At 42.5% G+C, this 19,417-nt stretch overlaps 1 protein-coding gene and 1 long non-coding RNA gene across 3 annotated transcripts in view; one reads left to right on the top strand and one right to left on the bottom strand.

The window, feature by feature from the left end:
• Nucleotides 1–96: 96 nt before the first annotated feature.
• LOC139550495 (uncharacterized) overlaps nucleotides 97–19,417 on the bottom strand; it is an 88,916-nt gene continuing 69,595 nt past the window's right edge. The window contains exon 2 of the long non-coding RNA XR_011670055.1: nucleotides 97–285. This is a non-coding gene — a long non-coding RNA (uncharacterized lncRNA). The remainder of the gene's footprint in view (nucleotides 286–19,417) is intronic.
• LOC139548974 (zinc finger protein 180-like) overlaps nucleotides 15,681–19,417 on the top strand; it is a 155,079-nt gene continuing 151,342 nt past the window's right edge. Inside the window, exons 1-2 of one of the 2 annotated variants that reach the window (XM_071358991.1) lie at nucleotides 15,681–16,257; nucleotides 17,252–18,918. In XM_071358991.1, the coding sequence (XP_071215092.1) occupies nucleotides 15,945–16,257; nucleotides 17,252–17,457 (519 nt within the window). In that variant the 5' untranslated portion in view covers nucleotides 15,681–15,944 and the 3' untranslated portion in view covers nucleotides 17,458–18,918. The remainder of the gene's footprint in view (nucleotides 16,258–17,251; nucleotides 18,919–19,417) is intronic. The other variant, XM_071358981.1, reaches the window with a different exon arrangement.

The raw sequence follows: 19,417 nt of genomic DNA, 5'->3' as shown, positions 1-19,417 counted from the left end.
ATCAACAGGTAGTCAGCCACCTTGGTTCCTCACCAAATGTGGTTGTTAATTTCTTTAATATCAAATGAGGAGAGAAAATCACACAAGTCAGAATTATTCTTAAACTAAACCTTTATTCACTTTATAATAAGGGAGCAGATCAATACAATGTACACATATAAAGTGAATCAATTGAGTGCTCTACGATAATGATGGCTGGTTGACGAATCACCCCCAGATGATTCATTGAGAGCCACGAGATAAAAGTACAAAGGTCTTTTATAGCCAAGATACACCCCTTTCAACCTACATGACGAACAATAGATGTATAGAACGGGTCACAAGGTTAAGATTTGTATGAGAGATAGTTATAATTCTCAGCAGACAGTATCTGCTGTAAAAACAGTACTCTTTGTGTAGAGACCAGGGTCTGGCCCTGGGGTCATCTCTCCCTGGTACATTATAGAACAGAAACATTAACCCATGCTCTGGAATGCGGTCTCTTTAGGTTTTATCACCCAAAAGACATTGTAAATCTCCAGTCAGTGTTATCTCCCAGGGGCCCGTCCTCAGTAGAACACACAGACACAATAGTTCTAAGAACCCTCTATTCTGTTGCATAAAACAACCATTTGATCCAATAAAAGCATTATAACATAATGTTGCAGTTTTGCTCTCAGTGTCCACTGAAAGTTGACTAGTATCAACAACTGGGACATAAAAGTCACCCACCATGAGACCCACTAAATCTGCCCAAGAAGAGGAAAACTAAAGAACTGGTGTTACACATACTGACTAACGAGGTGACACCAATCAGTGCGCCCTACGTGCTAACGAGCTATACATGCTAAATAAAGTCCAACCTCAAAACATAAATGGAAAAACCAAAGCCTGGAACACCTTTCCCCTTAAGACAACAAATATATCCTATGTTTTTGTTGGAAAAGTTTGCCCACCACCAACAGAAAACAACTTCCATTTCACATCATCAACTACAATGCTTCACCTTCTACAATATAAACATTGTGTCTACTGGCTGTCAACAATTAAAAACAAGAAAAAACACGTATTTCTAAATAATAATATACAATCGTATAATTTTTTCTCCTTTTTCATTCTATAGAATCCTAGAACTCAATAGCTTCTAAAACTCACCAGCTTCTAGAACTCTCGTCTTCCTAAAACTCACCAGCTTCTAGAACTCTCGTCTTCCTAAAACTCACCAGCTTCTAGAACTCTCGTCTTCCTAAAACTCACCAGCTTCTAGAACTCTCGTCCCCTTGGAACGAGCCCAAACAAAACTCATCTCCAATACGGAAAAACATGCAGTGGCTAAACGCAAATCTTTTTGACTGCCCATTCTTGAGACAATCAGCAACCAAGTTGTCCTTACCACGGACGTGTCTGATTTCAAGAGGAAACTCCTGCAATATCCGTAGTAACTTTCCACCTCACTGCGAAGCTTCTCTCTCTTTTCAGGGATCACTCGATAGGCATGTTGTTGGATCGGGGCCCAGTCCCCAATGTCATGCTCTAGTACATTTGGGTTAGCACATCTGAGAATGAACCCTGCTATTCTAAAAGAAGGGCAACAATGTCAATATATTTATACCCAAAAATTGTCAGTTGATTGCATAAATAATTATGATTACTAAAAGTTACATGAATTGTAAACATGAATTACCAAAACCAAATGTACACCCCTTTGTTAATATGTATTGTCAATAATTCACTTAATGGTAAGGCATGGTATAATAAAAAATGTTTAAAAAAATATTTGATTGCATAGTCTTATTTTCAACGTCTTTTCAATTACATTTTGCTAGGTGGGATAGCCTCAATGTCAAAACACAGTTTTATCATGTCCAAATCAATAACCAATATGCAGAAACAGTTTGGGATGAATTGAAAACCTAAACATAACATGTGCTATTTACACAAACATCTGCCACAATAATCATATTTCTTGTATTTTTTTTAAACAAGCTCCTTATAAACTGCACAAGCACCAAAAACGCTGTTTTGACAAGTAGCAATAAATCACTGATATCGATTAGAGGGGAAATCAGGTTGTACGTGATGTTGGAATGCATTTAAATGTAGGGGTCGCTAAACAAAGGAACGCAACACTAATTTGTCATAACTAATCGATATCATGCTAAAATCATTTGTGCGACAGGAGGGAGATGAGGTTGCACGTCCTGTTAAAACTAACAGCTCAAAAACCACACAGAATCTGTCCAGACCTTATAGCTGTGATCAATGTGGGAAGAGTAATGTAAAGAGTAAAGGAATAATGTGTACTTACTAAATCTCATAAATAGTACTCTTTCAATTCAGAGCCTGGATTTTCCCCTGAGGCTAATATCCATATCATGTTGAAATCAATAGAACAGGGGACAAACCTTTAGACTTCTACATTGTGACATTATTTAATTATTTAATTGATATCATGAAAAAACTCCTTCATGTATTTTCTGATGTTTGATCAGAGATCTTTTACCAGAGTATCTCTTCCCACATTGACCACAGCTATAAGATTTCTCTCCTGTGTGTGTTCTCTGGTGTAAAGTCAGAGAGCCAGATGCAGTAAAACTCTTCCCACATTGACCACAGCTATAAGGTTTCTCTCCTGTGTGTGTTCTCTGGTGCACTGTCAGATCACTAGATTGACAAAAACTCTTCCCACATTGATCACAGCTATAAGGTTTCTCTCCTGTGTGTGTTCTCTGGTGCACTGTCAGATCACTAGATTGACAAAAACTCTTCCCACATTGATCACAGCTATAAGGTTTCTCTCCTGTGTGTGTTCTCTGGTGTACTGTCAGATCACTAGATGACAAAAACTCTTCCCACATTGATCACAGCTATAAGATTTCTCTCCTGTGTGTGTTCTCTGGTGTGCAGTCAGCTGGCTAGATTGAACAAAACTCTTACATATATATTGCTTTCTTGTTCTGGACACTTCTCCCAGTCATGGTTAGGGTTGGAACTGCCTCTCTGGGTGTTCTGATGCTTCTAGCTTGGAGTTGTATGCTCATGATAACATAGCTACAGTATTTCACCTTTTCATGTGTATATTATTGCTTACTAGGTGTGTCCAATTTGGTAACCACTCCCTCTTCTAATTAGGGCTAATTGGAAGAGCCTTTCAAAAGAGGACATTGTATTCTCTTTTTTCTGTACTCCCTGACGAAGGCCATGCAGCCGAAACGCGTCGGTTTTTAAACAACTTTGTTTCTATTGAATACTAATAAAGGCATTTTAATTAATTATATGAAGAGTGCCTTGGTCCTCCTTTCTTTTTGAAAACTCTTACCACATTGATCACAGCTATAAGGTTTATCTCCTGTGTGTGTTCTCTGGTGTAAAGTCAGAGAGCCGAATGTAGTAAAACTCTTCCCACATTGACCACAGCTATAAGGTTTCTCTCCTGTGTGTGTTCTCTGGTGTAATGTCAGATGGCCAGCTCTAGTAAAACTCTTCCCACATTGATCACAGCTATACGCTTTCTCTCCTGTGTGTGTTCTCTGGTGCACTGTCAGAGAGCTAGATTGACTAAAACTCTTCCCACATTGATCACAGCTATAAGATTTCTCTCCTGTGTGTATTCTCTGGTGTAAAGTCAGAGAGCCAGATGCAGTAAAACTCTTCCCACATTGATCACAGCTATAAGGTTTCTCTCCTGTGTGGATTCTCTGATGAATTTTAATGTCTGATGAGGAGGTGAATCTCTTCCCACAGTCAGAGCAGCAGTGAGTTCTCTTCCCTGTGGATCTCTGCAGGTGTTTATTGAGGTGTTCTGATCTGGAGAGACTCTTCTCTGCCTCGTCAGCATCATGAGGTTGTTGAGGCTCCCCAGAGGATCCACGATAGTCCCGTATCTCTCCTGTGCGAACAACAAAGTCAGATGATTAAAGGCCCACAACAGTGGAAATCCACTGTAAAAGGTGATGCCAACAGCGTAGCCATGATGTTGTACAACAATTGACGTCCGTAATGAATGTTAAAATTATTTGACAATTGTCTTAAAATGAGCAAGAATAGTCATATTTTAGTAGTAACATCGATGATTGTAGGCTAGAAATAAGTTATTCATGTTGTTGAAACTAAGCACTGTGCCAGACGACTTTTGGTCTCCAATATAAGCCCCTTTCTGTGTTTAATAAAATTGCGGCACGAGGGCGATGCACATGCAATTTGGTTCTAGAAACTCCTCCCTGCTAATGAGGAAACCGACAGTTATGGATGTAGTATATCTTAAATGGTGAGCAAAGATTTCAGTTTTTCACAGTGTATTCTGAATGTGAATGGGGGAAAACTCAGGGGAGTGCATTTCACACTACTTTGGATTATAATTGTAAGGCTCGTTTGAATGTCCTGTGTAATATAATGTTTGCTACAGTATTAAGAAATATGTTTAATTATTGAAGAATCGCGTTAATGACAGTATCTATTTGGGTGTTGTCAATAAAGTTATGCTTTTTTAAATGTATTTTTAATTACATTTTTCCCCCACCTTTATTTAACCAGGTGGCCAGTTGAGAACAAGTTCTCATTCACAACTGCGACCTGACCAAGATAAATCAAAGCAGTGTGACAAAAAAACAACACAGAGTTACACATGGGATAAACAAAAGTACAGTCAATAACACAATAGAAAAATCTATATACAGTGTGATGGAGTAAGGAGGTAAGGCAATAAACAGGCCATGCTATGGGTGGGTGTTGCTATGGTGACCAGTGAGCTGAGTTAAGGCGGAGCTTTACCTAGCAAAGACTTATAGATGACCTGGAGCCAGTGGGTTTAGCGATGAATATGTAGCGAGGACCAGCCAACGAGAGCATACAGGTCGCAGTGGTGGGTGGTATATGGGGCTTTGGTGACAAAACGGATGACACTGTGATGGACTGCATCCAGTTCGCTGAGTAGAGTGTTGGAGGCTATTTTGTAAATGACATCGCTAAAGTCAAGGATCGGCAGGATAGTCAGTTTTACGAGGGTATGTTTGGCAGCGTGAGTGTAGGAGGTTTTGTTGTGAAATAGGAAGCATGTTCTAGATTTAATTTGGGATTGGAGATGTTTAATGTGAGTCTGGAAGGAGAGTTTACAGTCTAACCAGACACCTAGGTATTTGTAGTTGTCCACATATTCTAAGTCAGAACCGTCCAGAGTAGTGATGCTAGTCGGGCGGATGAGGGCAGCGATCGGTTGAAGAGCATGCATTTAGTTTTACTAGCGTTTAAGAGCAGATGGAGGCCACGGAAGGAGAGTTGTATGACATTGAAGCTCATTTGGAGGTTTGTTAACCTGTTTGGGCTGCAGGGGCAGTATTGAGTAGCCAGATAAAAGGTGCCCATTTCAAACGGCCTCGTACTCAATTCTTGCTCGTACAATATGCATATTATTATTACTATTGGATAGAAAACACTCTCTAGTTTCTTAAACCGTTTGAATTATATCTGTGAGTGAAACAGAACTCATTCTGCAGTCTTAGTGAAGAGTCTGGGAGACATCAGCTGTGTAGCCGAGTGATCATAGGGTCCACTGAGCAGGCCGGGAGATGGGCCTGGCTCAAGGCTAGCGTCGAGGCTGGGCCACTCGGTAGCAGCTAGCCAGCTGCGATTATCTGGTGTAATGGTCCAGAGCTTACGGCAGGAATACGGTGATGTAGTGGAGAAAAACAGTCCGATATGCTCAGGGTTGATATCGCGCTGTGCAGACTGGCAGGTATTACCAAAAAAAATTGTCCGACAGCAATATCCCGTATTTAAGTTGAAGTTCATCATATGACAAGCGTAACGTTATGACTATAACTACTGTTCCCTGAAGGAGGGAAACTAGGTACAACATACGATCAAATCCACGCCTTGCTGGAAGCCCCACCACCCACAGGTGATGAGAGGCTTGGATTTATTCTGCTCTTTAATACCGCTCTTCACCGACACAGGAAAGGGCGGGGACAAACAGGTGTTGTACCTCATTTCCCTCCTTCAGGGAAGTGCAATTATAATCAAAGTTACACTCCCTTTCAGTCATTCAACTTCGGTACAACATACTATGGGGAAATACAATCATTCCCGATGCCGAACCAAACGGATACTAAATGAAACAGCCCCCTGCAGACCACCCAGACCTGATCCTACAAGATGCGTCAGTTGTCAATTTATTCATTGTCTTTTGTTTGAAATAGTCTATCTATCTGTAGACTATTAGTCTACTACTGAAAACTTAAGTAGCAGAACGGCAGAATTTACGAAGTCCAGCAGCGGAGGGGCGAATCCCTCTGGTCAGGTTATGTTGACGACCGGCGCCCTCTGGTCAGGTTATGTTGAGGACCGGCTCCCTCTGGTCAGGTTATGTTGACGACCGGCTCCCTCTGGTCAGGTTATGTTGACGACCGGCTCCCTCTGGTCGGGTTATGTTGACGACCGGCTCCCTCTGGTCGGGTTATGTTGACGACCGGCTCCCTCTGGTCGGGTTATGTTGACGAGCGGCTCCCTCTGGTCGGGTTATGTTGACGAGCGGCTCCCTCTGGTCGGGTTATGTTGACGAGCGGCTCCCTCTGGTCGGGTTATGTTGACGACCGGCTACCTCTGGTCGGGTTGTGTTGACGAGCGGCTCCCTCTGGTCGGGTTGTGTTGACGAGCGGCTCCCTCTGGTCGGGTTATGTTGACGAGCGGCTCCCTCTGGTCGGGTTATGTTGACGAGCGGCTCCCTCTGGTCAGGTTATGTTGACGACCGGCACCCTCTGGTCGGGTTGTGTTGACGACCGGCCCCCTCTGGTCGGGTTATGTTGACGACCGGCTCCCTCTGGTCGGGTTGTGTTGACGACCGGCTCCCTCTGGTCGGGTTGTGTTGACGACCGGCCCCCTCTGGTCGGGTTATGTTGACGACCGGCTCCCTCAAGTCGGGTTATGTTGACGAGCGGCTCCCTCTGGTCGGGTTATGTTGACGAGCGGCTCCCTCTGGTCCGGTTATGTTGACGAGCGGCTCCCTCTGGTCGGGTTATGTTGACGAGCGGCTCCCTCTGGTCGGGTTATGCTGACGACCGGCTCCCTCTGGTCAGGTTATGTTGACGAGCGGCACCCTCTGGTCGGGTTGTGTTGACGAGCGGCTCCCTCTGGTCGGGTTATGTTGACGAGCGGCTCCCTCTGGTCCGGTTATGTTGACGACCGGCTCCCTCAAGTCGGGTTATGTTGACGAGCGGCTCCCTCTGGTCGGGTTATGTTGACGACCGGCTCCCTCAAGTCGGGTTATGTTGACGAGCGGCTCCCTCTGGTCGGGTTATGTTGACGAGCGGCTCCCTCTGGTCGGGTTATGTTGAGGACCGGCTCCCTCTGGTCGGGTTATGTTGACGAGCGGCTCCCTCTGGTCGGGTTATGTTGACGAGCGGCTCCCTCTGGTCAGGTTGTGTTGACGACCGGCTCCCTCTGGTCAGGTTATGTTGACGACCGGCTCCCTCTGGTCCGGTTATGTTGACGAGCGGCTCCCTCTGGTCAGGTTACGTTGACGACCGGCTCCCTCTGGTCAGGTTACGTTGACGACCGGCTCCCTCTGGTCAGGTTACGTTGACGACCGGCTCCCTCTGGTCAGGTTACGTTGACGACCGGCTCCCTCTGGTCAGGTTACGTTGACGACCGGCTCCCTCTGGTCAGGTTATGTTGACGAGCGGCTCCCTCTGGTCAGGTTATGTTGAGGACCGGCTCCCTCTGGTCGGGTTATGTTGACGAGCGGCTCCCTCTGGTCCGGTTATGTTGACGAGCGGCTCCCTCTGGTCCGGTTATGTTGACGACCGGCTCCCTCTGGTCAGGTTATGTTGACGAGCGGCTCCCTCTGGTCAGGTTATGTTGAGGACCGGCTCCCTCTGGTCGGGTTATGTTGACGAGCGGCTCCCTCTGGTCGGGTTATGTTGACGACCGGCTCCCTCTGGTCGGGTTGTGTTGATGAGAGGCCCCCTCTGATCGGGTTATAGTGACGAGCGGCTCCCTCTGGTCAGGTTATAGTGACGAGCGGCTCCCTCTGGTCAGGTTATAGTGACGAGCGGCTCCCTCTAGTCGGGTTATGTTGACGACCGGCCCCCTCTGGTCAGGTTATGTTGACGGTTATGACTTCGAGTCATTTGTGTGTCTTAATTATTTGATCCAACAGAATGCTTAAAGCATCAGACAAGTTCAGTACGTATATTTGATTTTATAAAAACACATGGGGCGATTGGTAGAAAGAACAGATGACTCTTGGTTGACCAAGATGTATTTTAGTTGGGGACAGCACTAGAACATGATTTTGGGGCTCCCGAGTGGCGCAGCGGACACTGCATCTCAGTGCTTGAGGCGCCACTACAGACACCCTGGATCAAATCCAGACTGTATCACAACCGGCCGTGATTGGGAGTCCCATAGGGCGGCGCACAATTGGCCCAGCATCGTCCGGTGTAGGCAGTCATTGTAAATAAGAATTTGTTCTTAACTGACTTAACTGAAATAAGGGTTACATTTAAATAAATTTAAAAAACAGTGTTTCATGATAAACCATTTTTTACAAATCCATCAAGGCACCAACTTTGAGAAGGGTTTCAAACAAAGGTTTCAAACCAATTCATGAATGTAATTGCTTCTAGGTATGTCTTGCCTTTAATGTAAAGGCATGACAAAAAATTGGCTGAATATTATACAATGACTTATCAACAGCTCTAATAATTTGCCTTCACAGGAAATCTTCACTGGCAATTCTAGAATATACTATATAGCCTAGACACCTGGTTAAACTATCACTATGACATCATGGATGAATTCTAGAATATAATATATAGCCTAGAAATCTGGTTAAACTATCATTATGACATCATGCATGGCCAGTCCTTGTATTCATAGTGTAGTGAATTCAGGGGGTAGCCCTGAGCTGGACTCAAACCTGGGTCCAGCGACTGTCAAGCCAACACCTTATAACTGTTACACCAAGATGTCTGAACTTCTTGACGAGTTCGCTAGGTGTTGAGTTAGGGTTGCTACAATAGCTTTCTCTATGAATTTGAGAGTGGTTACATTTCTCCAGCCCCATCCCTCAGCTGTTTACCAAACCAAGTCTCTTGGCAGCCATTTTGTTGCTGTTTAAATACTAGGTTGTCCCTTTAAAAAAGCCACACATCAATCAACCAATCTGAAGTTGAAACAATAACAAAGCAGTCATTCCACCACTGTTTTGGTAATAAGATGATGATGGGCCTGGAGACATTTAACTACTCTCAAATTCATAGACAGACCTATGGATGCAAGGACTGACCATCCAAGATATCAACATTATAGTTTTAACCATGTTGAGGCTGTTGATATACATTGTTTCTAAACATTGGAGTAAAAAAAGCTTATTTGGGGTTCTGATGGGGTAAACAGTTGAACTAAGCTCATGAGGCATGTGTTATATTCTCCAAGAATCAATGGCTATAAATAAATCATTTAAAAGTCAAAATATGGATGTAGCAATTGCAGATTTCCCTTTTAACACCAAACATCAGTTCAAAAACTGCAGAGTTTGTACCTCTGTATTTAAGACAGTACTTACCAGTGGTAATCACGGCCCGGTTTCTCAAAACCATCTTATGGCTAAGTTCATCTTTAGAACCACTGGATGCCTTAAATTGCGTTTGGGAAATCGGGCCCAGATATCCAGTTTCCTCCTCTTCTTCCGATGAGACCGTAAACTCCCCATCCTCCGCTTTCACTTCAAAAACTGAATCCTCCTCATCTTTTACTGTAACACCCTCCTCCTCTTTCACTCTGAACGCCTCTTCTTTCACTGTAACGTCTTCCTCTTCTTTCACTGAAACGTCTTTCTCTTCTTCTTTCAGGGTAACAACCTCACCCTCTACTTGTTTTTGTATTGTAACATCCTTCTCTTCCTCCTCCTCTTTGATGAGAGCTTCTTTCTCCGTCCAGCAGACCGTCTCTTCTTCAGCAGGAAGAGAGTAATTTAGTGAACTCATGGTCGGAGATGTTAGCTAGCTAGGCTAATGCTAACTTAACCAGCCCGCTAGCTGAATAATAACAACAACACCGTAAATATGAAATTAAATAGGATAACTAACTAACTAGACGACAGACAAGGGTTTAAAATACAGTGGCTAATATACACTAAAGCGTCTAAAGAGCTTTATGGGTTCGGCTATGTTGGCTAGCAAGCTACCGAGGTGGCGGACTAACTGTTGCTGCTGCTGAAAGAAGCGTTCCGTCCACTAGATTACACGTCACACTAACAGCATTGCGTTCCGTCCACTAGATTATACGTCACACTAACAGCATTGCCTTAAAATCGCACACCGCCATCTGCTGACTGGAGTGGGTAACGCTCAGTCTGAACCTCTGGCTGCGATGGAGATGTGCGACTTTAAGACAATGACGCTAGTGTGACGTAAAATATATATTATAATGTTCAGACAAAACGTTAGTGTAGGAAGCATGAGTTTTTACTCACCAGTGTAACAATACAGTGTGGTTAAAGACTTAGTAACTGAGTTGTGTTCACGATCTGGTTCCCTATAAGCACAACCAGTTATGTTTTTGAATTATCACATATGTATTAATTTATTTCGGGATTCTGGGTAATCCACAGCAGATTTATGGAGAATTGCTGTGGGTGAGTTCAAAATTGAATAGTCCCGGGATAGAAATATATAAAGTTGACATTACATCATAAAATCCACCTTTTAAATCATACATTAGCAATTTATGTTTTAGTAACTACTGTTGTTGGTTTGGCGTCAAATAAGCCTCTCTTTATATGTTATTTGCTGAATCTCAGTTTTCCATGTGGGTTTTATGCTAAAGTTCCCTCTTTCAAGTTGGTATCTAACTGGAAAATGCATCTTCTTTAGGAGTGCTATTTTTACCCTGTCGACTACTGATCATTCATCCACACTGTGTGTCTCATCAATGCAGGTCATTTATGACAAATGTATAAAGTATATGTTTTATAAACTCATGAACACCAGCCAGTTTATCAGCACGGTTTTGTTAGTTTAGGTGTATTATACTTCTTCGCCACCAGAGGGGGACATTGAGTAAATCTTCAGGTTAATTTGATATATTTTGATACAAAAATGGATGACAGTTTATTCTGATGGAGTGAATATGAGACACATGGAAACAATGTATTTATATTATTTTAGTAAATTAGGAATTATTAGGAATTGTTAAATCCACTATACGATCACAATAACTTTGATAGACATTTCAATTGTTTTTTTGTTAGTATATTATAGGGCAGATTAATGGAGAATTCCTGTGGGAGTGCTATTTATATCCCGTCACTACTGATCATTCATCCGTACTGTGTGTGTCCCATCATTGCAGCTTTGGAAATAAATGAACTATCCATCCATTGCTCCTTCCTGTGTGACTCACTGACTTGAGAGACCAGGAAGGTCACACTAGCTCGATAGGTTGATATCTAGCTCAAGCTTCACCTCATGCTTTTCATTAACTGTGTGGTTGTGTTATCTAGTGGGAACCCGTTAGCACCGTGGGCTCTGGTGCCTTCTTGCCGTGGGCTCAAAATGACAGAGGAAATCAACCTGCTTGCTCCTTTTTGTTTTGTCAACTTTTCGATATGGATGTTATGTTTGATACCGGAGGTATCATTGAATTGAATTGAATCATTGCATTGAAAGCAGTAAACTTTTTTTGTGTTGATGCCTGTATCACTTTATCAGCAGCACGTGATCAATGACGTCTGAAGCTTCGTTTCATCGAACAACCACCTGATTGATTTGGTATTGGGCTGGTTCGACACTGCAGGCGACTGCCAACTTACTGATTTACAAATCACCTTACATCATAAATAACTACTCATTATTATTTATAAATCAGTCAGCCAGTCACCGTTTACCCACAATGCAGCATGGATTTGATGCTCTCGAACACGGCCAGTGGTTTAATATATGACATAATGGCTACGCTGCTACGGCGTGTGACTTCATCTATATAAATGTGGCTGTTCTAAATTCTGTTTCACTCAAAGCCTTGAGTAATGAACCTATTTTTGACACAATTGGCTGGAAAGCATCAATGCTTCAGGAAGCTTTGTTTCACTACTTTTCAGCATGTTTTCTGTGAAGTAGACTATGGGAGTTCTGCAACTTTTACAACCTTGGCTTACTGCTAGCGTGCTAGCAGACTGACACCTGTAATCTTTATATTTTGGATTTTGGGGATTTTCCTGTTTGTCTCTTTTGATCTGCAGTTATGTTTTTAGTTGGGTTTTGTTAGTTGGGTTCTAACTGGTCTCCAGTAGTTGGGCTCCAGCTCGCTGACCATAGCTAGTTGACCAAATAGCTAACGTTAGCTGGCTGGCTAAGATAACTGCATATAGCTAACGTTAGCTGGCTGGCTAAGATAACTGCATATAGCTAACATTCTTTGATATTTGGTTGGATGGCGTTATGTATTTCCAAAACGTTGGTTTACTTTAATCACTCAAGTCATGAGGGCAAATGATTGGTTTAACATGAAGGTATACATTTGAAGATATTTTTGTTGTAGTTTACATCATAGGGAATAGGCTGGTCCTCCATATTACTTCACACCTGACTTTGGCATTCTTCTAAATTCTGATTGGTTTAATGTAATAAGGTGTAACTTTGCATTGGGACTTAAAACATATATTTCATTTGATATTTTATAAACATACACATACATATTACAACCTCATACAAACATTAACTACATCACACCTGCCCAGACCCACTAGAACACACCCCCATCTCCATTGACTACATCACACCTGCCCAGACCCACTAGAACACACCTCCATCTCCATTAACTACATCACACCTGCTCAGACCCACTAGAACACACCTCCATCTCCATTAACTACATCACACCTGCCCAGACCCACTAGAACACACCTCCATCTCCATTAAAACTACATCACACCTGCCCAGACCCACTAGAACACACCTCCATCTCCATTAACTACATCACACCTGCTCAGACCCACTAGAACACACCTCCATCTCCATTAACTACATCACACCTGCCCAGACCCACTAGAACACACCTCCATCTCCATTAACTACATCACACCTGCTCAGACCCACTAGAACACACCTCCATCTCCATTAACTACATCACACCTGTCCAGACCCACTAGAACACACCTCCATCTCCATTAACTACATCACACCTGCCCAGACCCACTAGAACAGACCTCCATCTCCATTAACTACATCACACCTGCTCAGACCCACTAGAACACACCTCCATCTCCATTAACTACATCACACCTGCCCAGACCCACTAGAACACACCTCCATCTCCATTAACTACATCACACCTGCTCAGACCCACTAGAACACACCTCCATCTCCATTAACTACATCACACCTGCCCAGACCCACTAGAACACACCTCCATCTCCATTAAAACTACATCACACCTGCCCAGACCCACTAGAACACACCTCCATCTCCATTAACTACATCACACCTGCTCAGACCCACTAGAACACACCTCCATCTCCATTAACTACATCACACCTGCCCAGACCCACTAGAACACACCTCCATCTCCATTAAAACTACATCACACCTGCCCAGACCCACTAGAACACACCTCCATCTCCATTAACTACATCACACCTGCTCAGACCCACTAGAACACACCTCCATCTCCATTAACTACATCACACCTGCCCAGACCCACTAGAACACACCTCCATCTCCATTAACTACATCACACCAGACCCACGAGAACACACCTCCATCTCCAGTGCCCGCATCAGCACCATTTTATTTCTCTCTGTCACATTGAACTTTTAGATAATAAAGCATTTGACCTTTCTATTGAATTAACAACATAGGATTGGTTGATTTCCAGGTTTAATTAAGTATAATATTTAAGATGATTTATGAGAAAAGTATCGTCCAACTCTGGGGTATCTCACTGCACCCTCAAATGTCATGTTTTCAAATATACAGACAGACAGATTAAAAGTAATTTTACATTGTATAACTGTACTTCTGAAAGCCAACTTTCTAACTCCGCCCATAACTTTATGACATCATAACATTCCCAGAAGGATTATTGAGTCATTGTTAGTTTTACACTGAAGACATGACTCTGCCGTTGTGCTGTAAAATCCGTGAATTTTGTCTCTTGTATAATAAGGGACTATCATTTGTCCCAACATCACAGGCCACAGACTTTGATGCAGTTAAATACTTCCAAAAGTGTTTCCGCAGTTTAAGATCAACTGAGTTTTTTTAATGGTGTTTCTCCCTGTGCACCTGCCAATGTGAATCCATTAAACGAGACAAGTTACCAGACAGAACATATTGCTAATGTTCTTCCCATTAATAACCTGAATGACAATTAACTTGTGGGCGGTGGTGGTGATGACGTCCTATTCGATGACGTCGTCCATCGGGATTCCCCCAAAAAAGAAGACGCTCTGGATTGATCACTGGAGTCAGATGTGAAGGAGGAGGTTGATCATCAGGAGTCAGATGTGAAGGAGGAGGTTGATCATCAGGAGTCAGATGTGAAGGAGGAGGTTGATCATCAGGAGTCAGATGTGAAGGAGGAGGTTGATCATCAGGAGTCAGATGTGAAGGAGGAGGTTGATCATCAGGAGTCAGATGTGAAGGAGGAGGTTGATCATCAGGAGTCAGATGTGAAGGAGGAGGTTGATCATCAGGAGTTAGATGTGAAGGAGGAGGTTGATCATCAGGAGTCAGATGTGAAGGAGGAGGTTGATCATCAGGAGTCAGATGTGAAGGAGGAGGTTGATCATCAGGAGTCAGATGTGAAGGAGGAGGTTGATCATCAGGAGTCAGATGTGAAAGAGGAGGTTGATCATCAGGAGTCAGATGTGAAGGAGGAAGTTGATCATCAGGAGTCAGATGTGAAGGAGGAGATTGATCATCTTTGTCATATATTTTGATACATTGAATGTTGATACTGTGAAACTATGTTATATATTTGTACCTCCTGTTTCATGAAGTGATGTCACTAAGTACTGCCCCTATATATACAATGCATTCGGAAAGCATTCAGACCCCTTCACTTTTTCCACATTTTGTTACGTTACAGCCTTATTCTAAAATTGATTCAATAATTTCCCCCCCCCTCATCAATCTACACAATACCCAATAATGACATCACAATACCCCATAAGACATCACATTGCCCCATATTGACATCACAATACCCCATAATGACAAAGCAAAAACAGGTAAAAAATTAGATTTTCTTTAAAAAACAAGGACATTTCTAAGTGACCCCAAACTTTTGAATGGTAGTGTACATCTACATGATGTATTGTTACACCATGTAGGAGCAGTATAGACCTAGTCTGTTCATTATATACATCTATATGATGTATTGTTACTCCATGTAGGAGCAGTATAGACCTAGTCTGTTCATTATATACATCTACATGATGTATTGTTACACCATGTAGGAGCAGTATAGACCTACAGTAGCTTGCTAATTATTTAGATTTAGTTTGACTAATTTAGTTCTCACTAATCTCACTAATCAATCAACACATTCCTGTCTTTGTATGTCTCAATATAATAGTATTATTTAATTAAATCCATTTAAAATAATCTTTGTCTGAAAATAAAATATGATCCTCAACTGCGTTTCCCCTCCAGTCAGCAGACGGCGATGTGCGTCTTTCAGGCGATGCTGCCAGCGTGATGTATAATCTAGTGGACGGTTCTTCATAAACAGCTCGTCAACCACCTCGGTAGCTTGCTAGTCAACATAGCCGAAAGATTCATGCTATTTATACGCTTTCGGTGTATATGAGCTACTGTGTTTTCGACACACTTAGGTCGTATCTACTTGTTAACCTATTTAATTTAATATTATGTTATTTTGTATTAGTCAGCTATAGTAGCTGGCTGGTTAAATTAGCACTAGCCTAGTCGCTAATGATAGCTAGCTAGCTAACATCCCCGAACATGAGGTCAGTAAGCTTCTCCCCTCCTGCTAAAGAAGAGGAAGTCTGCTGGACGGAGAAAGAAGCTCTGGGGCTGAACATTGTCGTGAAAGAGGAGAAGGAAGAGGAGGCTGTTACAGTAAAACAAGAAGTAGAGGGTGAGGCTGTTACCCTGAAAGAAGAAGAGAAAGACGCGTTCAGAGTGAAAGAAGAGGAAGACGCGTTCAGAGTGAAAGAGGAGGAGGATGTTACAGTAAAAGACGAAGAGGCAGATAAAGAGGAGGATGCAGTTTTTGGTGTGAAAGAAGAGGAGGTTGGAGATCTGTTTAACACCAGTAAGTACCGTCTCTGCAGTCGTTGAACCAATATGCAGTAAAGGGGTTCTACACTTTAATGTTGTTCTGTAGGAATGGCTGAAGCTACACTGTAACGTGTAGAACATCAAGAGTGGACCATCAACAAAACGTTAACAATTGATCAAATGCATCCAATGACAATACCTGAAATACTGTAGTCCTCAATATCTCCTATTAGATTAGCCCAATATGTAGTCTTAAAGGGGCAATCAGCAGTTGTTACATCCATTTTGGGACTTATACATTAATGATATGGACCCATTGTTTCTTGAAGAAATCACTTATAAATGCCTCATGAGCTTAGTTCAACTGTCGTACCCCATCAGAACCCAAAATATGAGCTTATATTTACTCCAATGTTTGTCAGTAAATATAAACAAACACGGTATATCCTCAAAACATGGTTAAAACTATCATGTTGATATCATGGATGGTTGCATTTCTTCAGCCCCATCCCTCAGCTTTTTACCGAAACGGGCAGGGAGTACGCTTTGTTATTGTTTCTACTGCTGATTCTCTGCCCCCGTTACTCCTCAAAATAATTTCACATAATACTTTCATATCACATAACAATTATTTCACACAATACTTTCATATCACATCAAAATAATTTTAAATACTTTAACATCAAAATAATTTCACACAATACTTTCATATCACATCTAAATAGGTAACCAGTCTGTATAGATAGATAGCTAAGTGAATTAAATATCATCAGCTGTCTAACTTCATATTAGCTAGCTATCTATTTATCACTGTAAAAAACAAACTCCAAATGCATTTGTAGGTAGCTAGCTAACAGCCATGGAGGGTGAAAGGATAGCAGCCCCAACTGTCAGTGAGAGAGGAGGCTATTCTGGATAGGGCAGGTACTTTTGTGTAGTTCCTGTCCCTAGAAGTGAGGACGGAGATAATAGTAACATAATATTCAGTGTGGTGTAATTTGACTATAATGAAGTGTGTTTCTTGTGAGGTTTTCTGTCCTCAGATAAAGAGCGCTATGAAAGCCAGTCTACATATGAAGAGGTCCCAATGGAGAGCAGTGGTTCTCAGTCCTGGGGACTCAGAGGCACATTGTTGTTTTTGCCTCAGCACTGCACAGCTGATTCAAATGATCAACTCATCATCAAGCTTCAAGTGGTATTTATGTATTCATTTGTGATGCCGTCCTTGATATGATCCTGTTATTGTCACATGCTACACATGTACATATGTGTGCCCATGCATCTATCAATCCAATGTTATCATGATTTGTTATCAGGAATATTATACTTTAGTAATCCACAATGACCTGGTGATGTAACAGTCTAATAATTACATTGTCTTCCATATTCCTACAGATACCTTGTAACTGGAGATTCCTTCAAAACGATTGCCTACAGTTACCGTGTAGGGCACTGCAAGGTTGGGTGACCAGGGTCATCTGGGACTGCCTCCTGGAGGAATTCAGATGTGTGAAGGCTACCTGTGTCCTGCGTAACTTCATGAGGATGAACACGAGGACCAGGAGGGGATCTGCAGCTCGCCGCCGTGTCCCAGAGGAGGAGTCTGCTGCTCTGCAGGATGTTTCAAGGATGGGGTCCAACAACGCAGCAAGAGAGGCAATCCGTGTGCAGGAGATCTTCACCTCCTACATCTTCAAAGAGGGTGCTGTTCCCTGGCAACACCATAGACTACACTATGCACAACCAAAGGCTCTTTTAAGAGGGTGCTGTTCCCTGGCAACACCATAGACTACACTATGCACAACCAAAGGCTCTTTTAAGAGGGTGCTGTGCCCTAGCAACACCATAGACTACACTATGCACAACCAAAGGCTCTTTTAAGAGGGTGCTGTTCCCTGGCAACACCATAGACTACACTATGCACAACCAAAGGCTCTTTTAAGAGGGTGCTGTTCCCTAGCAACACCATAGACTACACTATGCACAACCAAAGGCTCTTATAAGAGGGTGCTGTTCCCTGGCAACACCATAGACTACACTATGCACAACCAAAGGCTCTTTTAAGAGGGTGCTGTTCCCTGGCAACACCATAGACTACACTATGCACAACCAAAGGCTTTTTTAAGAGGGTGCTGTTCCCTGGCAACACCATAGACTACACTATGCACAACCAAAGGCTCTTATAAGATGGTGCTGTTCCCTGGCAACACCATAGACTACACTATGCACAACCAAAGGCTCTTTTAAGAGCCATTCACATTGCAATAAGAGTATTCTTCCATTTACTTAGCTATGTCAACTGCAGTTATTCAATTCACAGTTTCTCTCCCTTTAACTGTGGCTCCTTCCACCTTCAACAAATAGGCAAGAGGGCCAGCCATGGAGAATAGTAAGACACTTCGTTATTTCTATAACTACGCTATATTGTTTGTCCTTGTGGGTCCGTTCATGTTTTTCAGCATAAAGTACTCTGCAGCCACTTAGTGTGGTGTGGACACCAGGTGAGGCCACACACAGATTCCTGTTGAACACTGTGGCTTTAACTACCTTATTTTCTCAATAACAGTCTCTCTCCTTCACTTCATCCCTCTCTCCCCTTCTCCCTAAATCCTCTAGGTTATATCAGCTGTGTCGGTGAACCCCTCCTGCATCTGAACTGGCTACATAGAGGGCACAGCATGATCAGAGGTGAGAGGTCACTTGGTCAGGACAACAGGAAGTATTATAAAGAGATGCTTTACATTGAAATACAGAGAGAAGCAGTAGTCCCAGAGTTAATGATCCCAGGTCAGTTTATATTATACAGGAAGTATTATTAAAGAGATGCGGTCTGAACTTAATGATGCTAGAGCCCCAACTAGAAAAATCTTGGGTCAACCAAGAGTCAAAATCATTGTCTGTGGTTAATCTACATTTAATCTAAATGAAAATGATACAAATCTAAAAGTAACTTTTATTGCCAACTATGTAAAAATAGTCTACATAAAGCCAACAAATAAAAACATTGCAGCCTGCAGGTAGAAAATATACTATAAATCACATTTTCTGCACATGGCCTGTCTACAACGCACTTTTATTTTTTTATTTTTTTATTTTTTTTATTTCACCTTTATTTAACCAGGTAGGCTAGTTGAGAACAAGTTCTCATTTGCAACTGCGACCTGGCCAAGATAAAGCATAGCAGTGTGAACAGA

This window comes from Salvelinus alpinus, chromosome 2 (genome assembly GCF_045679555.1).
Source record: "Salvelinus alpinus chromosome 2, SLU_Salpinus.1, whole genome shotgun sequence".
Classification (NCBI taxonomy): domain Eukaryota; kingdom Metazoa; phylum Chordata; class Actinopteri; order Salmoniformes; family Salmonidae; genus Salvelinus; species Salvelinus alpinus.
Note: the sequence above shows the minus strand (reverse complement) of the source record. Positions and strands in the feature narration are given on the sequence as shown.